The 9940-nt window shown below is 45.3% G+C and overlaps 1 protein-coding gene and 1 long non-coding RNA gene across 2 annotated transcripts; both read left to right on the top strand.

Annotated features, from left to right (window-relative positions):
• The first annotated feature begins 106 nt into the window (after window positions 1–106).
• Window positions 107–3208, top strand: LOC120665006. The gene is made up of 4 exons (XR_005671084.1): window positions 107–928; window positions 2161–2232; window positions 2903–2997; window positions 3083–3208. It is a non-coding gene; the product is annotated as an uncharacterized LOC120665006 (long non-coding RNA).
• A 4725-nt stretch (window positions 3209–7933) lies between these two features.
• Window positions 7934–9352, top strand: LOC120665003 (translation initiation factor IF-2-like). Its single transcript, XM_039944415.1, has one exon. The coding sequence runs from the start codon at window positions 8133–8135 to the stop codon at window positions 9018–9020; it is 888 nt and encodes a 295-aa protein (XP_039800349.1). The 5' UTR covers window positions 7934–8132; the 3' UTR covers window positions 9021–9352.
• The last annotated feature ends 588 nt before the right edge of the window (window positions 9353–9940 follow it).

Here is a 9940-nt window from a genome sequence, read left to right as displayed (position 1 = left end):
TCATTTGCGCACCGTTCCGTACAAGCTGAGGTAGTACACGATAGTAAAAATAATACGGACCGATTGATCTGCATCATCTGGTGCACGGCGCGTCGCTTGCTCACCCGACTGCGGTAAAAAAATCTCCCTCCACGTCTCCCGAGAGTCCCGAAGCATCCGGCAGGACCAGGACCCTCGATCATGCTCCTGGTGGACGGCGAAGGTCGTATTCAGCGCCGGCGCCAGCGATGCCCAGGGCCGGAAGGAAGACCGTCCCTCTCACCTTCCCCAGATTAGCGTCACGGCCACCACCACCTCCAATCCGGTCATCGCCGCCTCCCAGGAAGCTGCTCCCCACCATCTCGCGCCCCAACCCCCCTCCGCCGCCGCCTCCCGGTCCACCGCGTCACGACAGGGAGGAGCATATGGACATCGCCGCCGCCGTCGCCTGCAGGCGGCAAGCATGCAACGGCACCGCCGAGGTGAGGTGCGGAGTGACCGTGGCAGCGGCACCACGCTAACGGAGGCTCGACGCGGATGGATAGACGCGGGGCGTTGCCGAGCTCTGATTTGCCTCGGAGCACGCACCCACCTCCCCTTCTCCCCACATTCATAGTGATGGCGGTGGCGCTGGAGGCTAACCTGTCGCCTCTGCCGCGGCGCTGGGGTCACAGATGCTCAAGGAGAGCTCAGAGCACCCGCTGTTGACTGGCATGCTCGGAATGTTCGATGTCGTTGATAGCGAGCGGAACAGCGGCGCGTTCCTCCCGTTCGCCAAGGCCGCCGTGGAAGGAGCCGCGCTGCTAGAGCTCGCCCTCATGCTCACTGAGGAAGACAAGGCCGAGGCTGATGGGAATCTGTATTTTCATGCCGCCGAAACCAACGGTGTCCCGGCCGCGCGGAGAAACGTCAGAGCTGGGGTGAAGCCGGCGTAGAACGCGCCAGACAGGTAGGCACCAACGCCCAGGAGCTGCTTGACGAAATGCTTGTAAGGTAATCTTGGCTGTGCATTGCCATTCTCTGGAGCAGCCATTGGTTCAAGTACCCGAAAGCTTCTCGATCCTTCCCCAGCTGCGATGTCCTGATTCACGACTTAATCCTCACGGATATATGCATGAGAGTGCATGCACCATGGATTGATAGATTGGTTTCAATGCCTCGATTCTGTTCTTTTGTCATTACTAAAGGCCCCTAGCAGCATCAGTTTTACCCCTTCTGTTGCCTTGCCTTTGTGTGGTGTGACCTCCTCGGCTCAGAATCCTTCTACCCTTTCTGCTACACAAGTTGATGAACTGAATATCTTTATTGCATTACAATGGAGTTTAAGATGCATATCAGCATTCAACAATAGAAGCTGAAATATATTTTCACCTCCTATCAAGCGTTTTTTTTATCAACATTAGTTTGCTTACTAAAGCCTACATGGGTTCTTCATTGGACAAAACCTCTGTACTATTCAAAATGATATCTTGTGGGGCAGATCAAATTTGCTACATTTGCTCTAGATAAGAGGATTCTGATGGTGTGGCTCAATGAGAAAGCATTTTTTTATGATGATGCTACTGTAGCAAGTAACAAGGCATTTTGTATGGCAGTGCTAGTGCAGAAAGTAACGAGGCATGTGCCAGGTTCCTTGATCCTGTCATAAAGCCATTTAGATCTTGGCATTCTAACATCTTAATAATTCACAAATTCAAACATTAAACTCCATTTACCTTTTGCCAACACATGGTTCCCATCCCCTAGTATCGCTAAAATGGAGCTCCATTTCTGCATGTTTTCTCCGATGGTTGTGGATGGTGCCAGAGCCCTACATAGAAGTAGAACTGATTTCTCTGGTAGAGGGGAGCTATCAGCAAGATAAATGCGGCTGGCTAAGTATCTTAGGAGCCTTCAGAAGTTAGCAGATGAGATAGTCACCTTTTACTTTGATCACTGATGACAATAACGAAATATTAGTTCTATTGAATTTCATATATCTGATTTTGGATACATTATGACAACTGAGCATTTATGAAAATGTATTGCAAGCGAACCAAATTAATTACTTCTACTTTATTTTGCTGTATGCTGCTCGATCAGCAGTTCAAGCGTAGCACCAACAGATTGGTTTCATTCCTATTTGGCACAGCCATTCGTGGATATATTTTCTAATTTTCCCCCTTCCACTACTGCTTCTAGGAGAAAAAGTCTCATTCGCTTCTAAAATGATTCTATCAGAGGGTCTGCAAAGAACCAACGCTATAGTTCCAGGTAAGTAAGATAAACCTCCTATTCAGCTATTCCATAGTTGTAGGTTGTCTCTTTGTCTGTACCAAGCCTGCGAGGATCTTTTAGTTTAAGGGCCCAAAACTCCTTTATACTGCAATTGCTAATGCCCTATGCATTATATTGTGGTCAAATGGTTTGCACGTCTTGGAATACTGGCAAGAAAATTTTCGATTCAAATGCTGCCACAAAATTTCTACAGAGCAAAGTATACTTCTTACCATGATTTTAAATAGAGCTATAGTCCCGCTATATCCTTTTTAGAGTCTCCGCTACTCTATTTGTATTTTTGCCACTATGGCAGCTATGGACGCTAAATTGGACTATAGCTGCTCTAAATGGCGTAGCTTTAGTGCCGCTATAGTCTTATCCTTAGCTCAGTGCTACTGTTTTGGTCTTTTGGACAGTTGAATATTTAATTATATAAATTGTGTTGTATTGTCAATTTAAGTAATGTTCCTGTAGCCCTAGAAACATATTTATATTAATGAAATTCGTTAATTACTATGTTTTTGTGCATCTATTACATGTATTTTTCATGATTTAGTAGTAAACCGCTATTTGGCATAGCCCACTATAGCCTCATAATCTCGGGGAAAAATACGCCGCTATTTGCCATAGCCCGCTATTTAAAACCATGCTTCTTACCATTCAGATCAAGGAGCAATGTGGCTCCACTATTTGTTGCAACAAAACAGAAGCCGAATCATGTCACATCCTAGAATATTAACAGAGTTAACTCTACCACAGGTAAGCATCAAACTTATTCTGGTTCATATTTCATAAATGTCAGCTGAACCGATAACTTACACTGCAAAACTGAAATCTCCTGTAGGAGTTCTTATGCAGCACTTGCTCTGTGAAAGCAACAAGAGGCTCCAAAAAATTTCTGGCTCAATTTGTCGATGACCAATAAAATGTTTAAGCATAGTGACTTTGTAACTATATGCCACGTAGGGGGGGGGGGGGACCAAATAGATGCAACCTTCAGTACTATTATATGCATATATGTATCTTCACAGATAATCTTCTTTTTTCAAGGAAAACAAAAAATGCTGCAGACTGGTCTATTATAAATAAATACTCCTTGAACTTGGTTATCTTTTTAGGGGGGAAAACAAGGGCTACTCGTTTTCTTTACGTTTGGGCAGCTCTAGCAAAATTCAAACTGTTGGATGAGATAATTTTCGTACTTGGTCTATTTCTGTATGGAAGCAATGGAGATTTTTTTTTTTTTGCACGAACGAAGTAATAGAGTTGACCAACTCTGTTTTACGTAAGGAACTCTTCGCATGGAGATCGAGATCGATATTTTAAGGGACGAAAATTTGAAAGAGCCTCAACTTTGATATCATCAAGCTGACATCTTAAGCCACACGATTAATAAACTTTTTGATACATAAGTTCCACTTGATAAGTACAGTACTAGATACACTTTCCAGTGTAATGGCCAAACGGGCCGCCCGAGCACGGCTATAGCACGCCACCCCGGGGCACGGCAGCGCTGCCGTGCCATGCCGCGTAGTGCCACCGTGCCGGCATCCCGGCCCAGGCACGGCCCTACGAGGCCGCTAGCGTGCCGTGCCATACCCCTGGGCACGACAACACGCCAGGCTGGGGGCGGCGGCGGCGGCGGCCTGCGCGGGGGCGACGACGGGGACAGTGGGTGACGGCGACGGCCGGGGGCGACGGTGGTGTCCGGGGAGGCGGGGACGACTCGTGAGGCGGCCGGGGGCGACGGCGGCGTACATGGTGCTGCAGGAGCGGCGCGTGGAGGCAGAGCAGGCTCGGCACTGGTCCTGGCTCGGGCGCGGCACTGGCCCGAATGGCCACAAGCCGGGCCGTCTCTCGAGCCATGCTTTTCTAGGCCGGGCCGTTCTCGGGCCGTGCTTTTCCAGGCCGGGCCGGTGCCGGCCCATCTAGCCAACTATACTTTCTAGTCCCATCTCTCAGATATATTGTTCCCAAAGGTGTAGCTTGAGGTTTGCCATGGGTCTTCTAACCCTGACAAAATTTTAATAATTCTATATAATGGCCTTTGTTTAGTTGCATATTTCAAATCTATCACATCGAAAAGAAATCTTACATGCATGAAGTATTAAATCTAGACGAAATAAAAAATAAATTGCATAGTTTGCTTGTAAATTGCGAGACAAATCTAATGAGTCTAATTAGGCTATAATTAGACACCAAATTGCTACAGTACACACGCACTAATGATTGATTAATTAGGCTCATTAAATTCGTCTCGTAGTTTACATACAAGTTCTATAATTAATTTTGTGATTAATTTATGTTTAATACTTCAAATATGCAAAAAATTTATTTCAAAAACTTTACGGACGTAACTAAACGAAGCTAAAGCTACTGTGTTTGTTACTGGTAAAAAGAACGTTATTGATCCGTCGGGGGATGATAACGAGCCCGGTGGCCGCAATGGCTGGTTTCGCCCTTGATTGTTCCAACTAAATAAACAACTTGAATATTTGATCAAGACACCAGCTATTCAGGAGGGTTTTGTCGCTGACATGCTATAGCGGGAAAGCATCGAATCCTTTCGTAGCAGCTCCCGGAGCTGCCGGGACAATGAAAACTAGGAAGAGCTGCGCGCTTTGCGGCGCCCAGGAAGTTATGTTTAAGCAGCCATGACAAATAATAAATGGGATATGACTGGTCTAATATGAGATATGTATGGCATCGCAGTACAAAGTATATATATGAATTCAACTAAGACTACAGAGCATACACATAATTTATTTTAGATAAAAATAACTTATATTTTTTCTATGTCTGAAGATCCCTTTGTAGAGGGTACTTAGACCTTGGGTACTATCATAGAATGCTTCTTAGCAAGAAATAAAAAAGTAAAAATAAACAGGAGGATCCCTATTTATAGTTACATACATAATTGAAATATAGTATTTTAAAGTTAATGCATTATATTTTAGAGTCAATCTTCATGTTGTTCAACTCGAAAAATGGTGCAAACTTCATAGTAGGAATGATTGGTCCCCCCACATGAAAGGATTACCTTCCCGGGTGAGAAATAATGGCAAGGCATCAGCTGATTATTATATGATGTCCAGATCAGTCTTGAGGCCTTGTTTAGTTCGCGAATTTTTTTGGGTTTGGTACTGTAGTACTTTGATTATTATTTGGCAATCTTACTATTACTAATTGGATGCTCCTTTGAAGCCTCCACATGAAGCCACCTAGGATCCTAGGTGAACACTCTAAAAATAGAGAAATCCTATAAATTCTAACAAAAATCAGAAACATCTGGCAATCAATCTAACAAATCAAATTATAATAGCCATCAGATCTGTTATCTTTCCGTATAAATTACCCACCTCTGTCATTATAAAAATAGACTAAAGTAACCCCCTAAACATGTATCTAAATTACCCACCTCTGCAATTATAAAAAAATCTAAAGTAACCCCCCTAATCTTCATGTAAATTACCTACCTATGCTATTATAATACAAATAATCCCCTTAATTTTCATATAAATTATCCAATTATATCATTATTAGAAGTTAAATTACTCTTAAATCTGAATCAAAATTATATAATTATAATAGAATATTAAAATGCATCAATATAAAATCTGAAATTACTATTTCTATCATTACTAATATTATTATTTGTATGAAAATACTACCCACGATATTTGTCACCATGCCCTAATCCTCATGTAAATTACCTACCTATGCCATTATAATACAAATAACCCCCTTAATTTTCATATAAATTATCCAATTATATCATTATTAGAAGTTAAATTACTCCTAAATTAAATTACTCCCAAATCTGAATCTAAATTATATGATTATAATAGAATATTAAAGTGCATCAATATAAAATTCCAAATTACTATTTCTATCATTACTAATATTATTGTTTGTATGAAAATACTATCCACGATATTTGTCACCTTGTATTCATGTATGATGAAAGAGATAAGACTAACAATTCAAAAACAAATAGTTCAACAGAATATATATATTTCGAATAAATGTGGAGGCGTGATGCAAAATAAAATATATTAGACTAGATAACGATAAATATATATTTTAGGGTATGTGTTATAATATTTAATTGATGAAAAAGAATTATTGGTCTCATTCTTATATTATTTTTAATTAGACCGTGCGAGAGCACGGGTTGATAGGCTAGTTAATGTCTAATCATGGACTAATTAGGCTTAAAAGATTCCTCTCGTCGTTTATAGTTAAACTGTGTATTTAGTTATTTTTAACTGTATTTAATGCTCCATGCATATGTATCTGAAGATTTGATGTGATGGGTACTGTAGGAAAATTTTGGGGAACTAAATGTGGCCTGAGTGAACGTTTCACAAGGAGTTTTATATGTACTATTAACTTTATGCCATATCTGCAATTTTGCTGATATGGTAGGGTTACCATGAAGAGAGACAAGGGAGAGTTTTATGAGAGATGAGATAGGAATTCCATCCCCGCGATATTCATCCAGTTCGGTTACTAAATTCTCTATCTTCGTAACTATGCAATAAAACTATACACTGAAACTTGTCTGGGAGACAAATCAATACTGATAGCGGTGTAGAAGGTCTTTTATCACCTGTCTCTCTTACTTGTTGCAGACTTCGTACTACACAAGTCAATGGCAGTGTTACAAAATGGTAGGGATAACGTCACACATGATAATCCAACACGGACTTGGTTCGATCGCGAGAACAGTCCAATAGCAAAGCAGGCTGCAAAACGGCCCATAACCGCAACAGAAGGTAAAGGACGGTTAAAAAAAAAAGATTGCAACACATGGCAACTGCTAATACGTTGAAACGGCAGGGTGCCTCTCGTGCCTCCTTTTTCTTCCAGGATAAGAAGGTACATATATATAGTTGATAGTAAGCTATTAGAGTGGGAGGAGAAGGCTTCTCCTAAATCCTATATTCCATTATTTAAAACACTAAACATTTATCTTAAGTCGATTACACAACTAGCCCACGACTCTGTTTTTGACTTACTAGGACCTACCGGACGGCTAACTCAACGATTATATAATTTACAAAATGTTTAAACAAACACCTTACATGTCCACATTGCTCTAATTCCAAGCATTTCTGAAGATATGCATGCCATGTTTCTAAAGATCTTGGAGCTAGAGATGTCCCAGTTCTCATCTGATTACACATTTTTTTACAGACTTTGTTGGTACTATACAGATTGCAAATCCACTTCACTGATGGACAACTCAAACTGATTAATTTAAGCACGCTTCAGAGATAACAAACTCTGGTCGCTACTAGTGAGGGTGTGTTTAGATCACTTTGCATTTTGCGTTTTTGTGTTTTTGGAAGGAAATCTTCAATATTTGAAGTATTAAATGTAGATTAATCACAAAACTAATTACAGATCTCGTCTGTAAACTACGAGACGAATCTATTGAGCCTAATTAATCCATCATTAGAGTAGATTTATTATAGCATTACTGTAGTAATTTAGTGTCTAATCACGTTCTAATTAGACTCATTAGATTCGTCTCACGATTTACAATCCATTTGTATAATATAATTTATTTTTTGATTATATTTAATATATCTTGTAAGTAATTTATAAAAAAATTATGTTTTGCGTTTACACCATCTAAACACGGCCTGAGCAGTGACTGGCCCGGCCCTTTTGACTCCCGGTCTCCCACCACAGCGGCTCTGCTCCCACACAACTCAAAGCACAACGGAGGGAAACCCAACGCCACACTCCCCTCGACTCTCTCGCCGGGGCTTCCGTTCCCAAACTACCCCCTCCTCCCCCTTCCCTCCACACCACCAAGAAGCTCGCGGGAAATGGCTGCCTAGCACTGCACTCTGCAGGAAGCGCGAAGCAGGACAAGGGAGGCAATGGGTTGCTGCGTCAGCAAGAAGTGCGAAGAGTCGCCGGGCTCGGTGGGGAAGGCTGCGCGGCGGCGGTCGGAGGCGCGCGACCCGCCGCCGCCGCCGCCGGAGGAGGAGACGGTCAAGGAGGTGCTCTCGGAGACCCCGAAGGCCAAGCCGAGGCCCAGGCCGAGGCGCGTGGCCGCGGCGGCGGGGCAAGAGGCGTTGGAGGCCGTGGCCAAGGCGAAGGTCGGCGGTGCCAGGGTGAAGGATGGTAGCGGTGCCAGAGCGCGTCGGGCGGTGGGGCCGACCCGTTCCGGTCCCTCCGGCGACGAGAAGTCGGAGGTGGCGTCCGAGTCCTCGGCTGCGACCACCGCCGCGGGGCCCGAGTGGTCGCCTGCGAAGGCGGCGCCCAGGAAGCGTGCGGCGGCCGTGCCTGGCGAGGCCACCCGCGTCGCCAGGCGGGACCGTGGCGGCGCTTCCCCTGTCCCAGGCGCCGGTCGCGCTAGTGGCGGCGGCGGGCGCGCGTCGCCGTCGCCGCCGCCCCCGCCGCGGCGTCGCGACACCGGCGAGCGGCCGGGCCGGAGGTCGCCGTCGCCCGCGGCGAAGCGGACGCAGGAGCAGCGCCGCGCGGGCGCGGGTGCCGCCGCCGCCGCGACCCCCGGCACGCAACGTAAGCCGCCCGTCCCGGCGAGGCCGTGCGGCCGCGCGTCGCCGCGGCGCGGGCAGGAGGCGGCCGCGCCTCCCCGGCTCTCGGCGCCGGTGCAGCTGCCGGACGTGCCCGCGAGCTCCGCGTCTCCACAGCCCGCACCGCTGGCGGAGGAGGAGAATGCCGCAGCCACCGGCGGCGGCGGCGAGGGGAAGGAGTCCCTGGACAACCCGCTGGTGGCCATGGAGTGCTTCATCTTCCTGTAGCGCTGCTAATCCTCTGCCGTCGCCGTCTCCGGTCTCCCCGCCTCAGCTTTCCTGTAGCAGCAGCGTAATTTGGTGAGTAATCTCGTGTGGCAACGTTCCCCTGGGTTGTCCTTTTTACACCCCGGGAGAAAAATTACTCCCAGGTTAGTATCGCCGTCTGAAACAGATCAGAAGGCCTTGACGTCCTACTGACGTGCTTATGTAGTGTGTCTCATGTTGTTTCGGTGCCCTCCATGTGATCTGTAGAGTATCTTTACGATCAGTGCCTGTCTAGTTGTAACGTAACATCCGGTTTCTTTTGCAATTTGGAGCCATTCAGAGTTGGAAAGGCACCCCATTTGTGTTGCTTTACCATTAAAAACAACTAGCAACCACGTCGTTCTTTCGTGAGCCAGCCAGGTGACCACGTCGTTCTTTCATGAACCGGGATGTAGATGCGGGTATGGTCCATCACGATTTCCTTCCTGTCAATTCAATGGCTCCATCGCGCGCACGGGCCAGTTCATTAACGGCGCAGCAGCAGCAAGCAGCTACAGCAACTACTCTTCATATATGCCTTGTTTGGTTTATAGAATGTTAGGAAATAGTAACACTTTTACCGCTAATTACGGTGTCAAACAAAATTAGTTTACAAAACTAACTTCAGAACCTCCGTGTTAGGAACTCTGAAGATTCTGATGAGACATTTGACCGCGTGATTTGAGAATAGTTAATGTATTATCACTGTAGTCAATCATCAATTAATTATCATCATTAGATTCGTCACGAAAAATTAATCTATCCATAAAAAAAATTATAAATATATTTTATTTAGTTCTCCGTGCGGAGGCCGCACTAGAATCGAATCGGAACCAAACGGGGCCCAGCCAGCATAAATCTCCCTCTTGCCATGGCCTGCGCAACCGACTTGCCGATCCAAT

The sequence above is a fragment of the Panicum virgatum genome, chromosome 3N (assembly GCF_016808335.1).
Source record: "Panicum virgatum strain AP13 chromosome 3N, P.virgatum_v5, whole genome shotgun sequence".
Classification (NCBI taxonomy): Eukaryota; Viridiplantae; Streptophyta; class Magnoliopsida; order Poales; family Poaceae; genus Panicum; species Panicum virgatum.
The sequence above is the reverse complement of the archived record's forward strand: the minus strand, read 5'-3'. Positions and strand labels throughout refer to the sequence as shown.

What these genes read in the sequence shown, in the direction of transcription:
- LOC120665003 (XM_039944415.1), top strand. Translation starts at nt 8,133, where the DNA reads ATGGGTTGCTGCGTCAGCAAGAAGTGCGAAGAGTCGCCGGGCTCGGTG.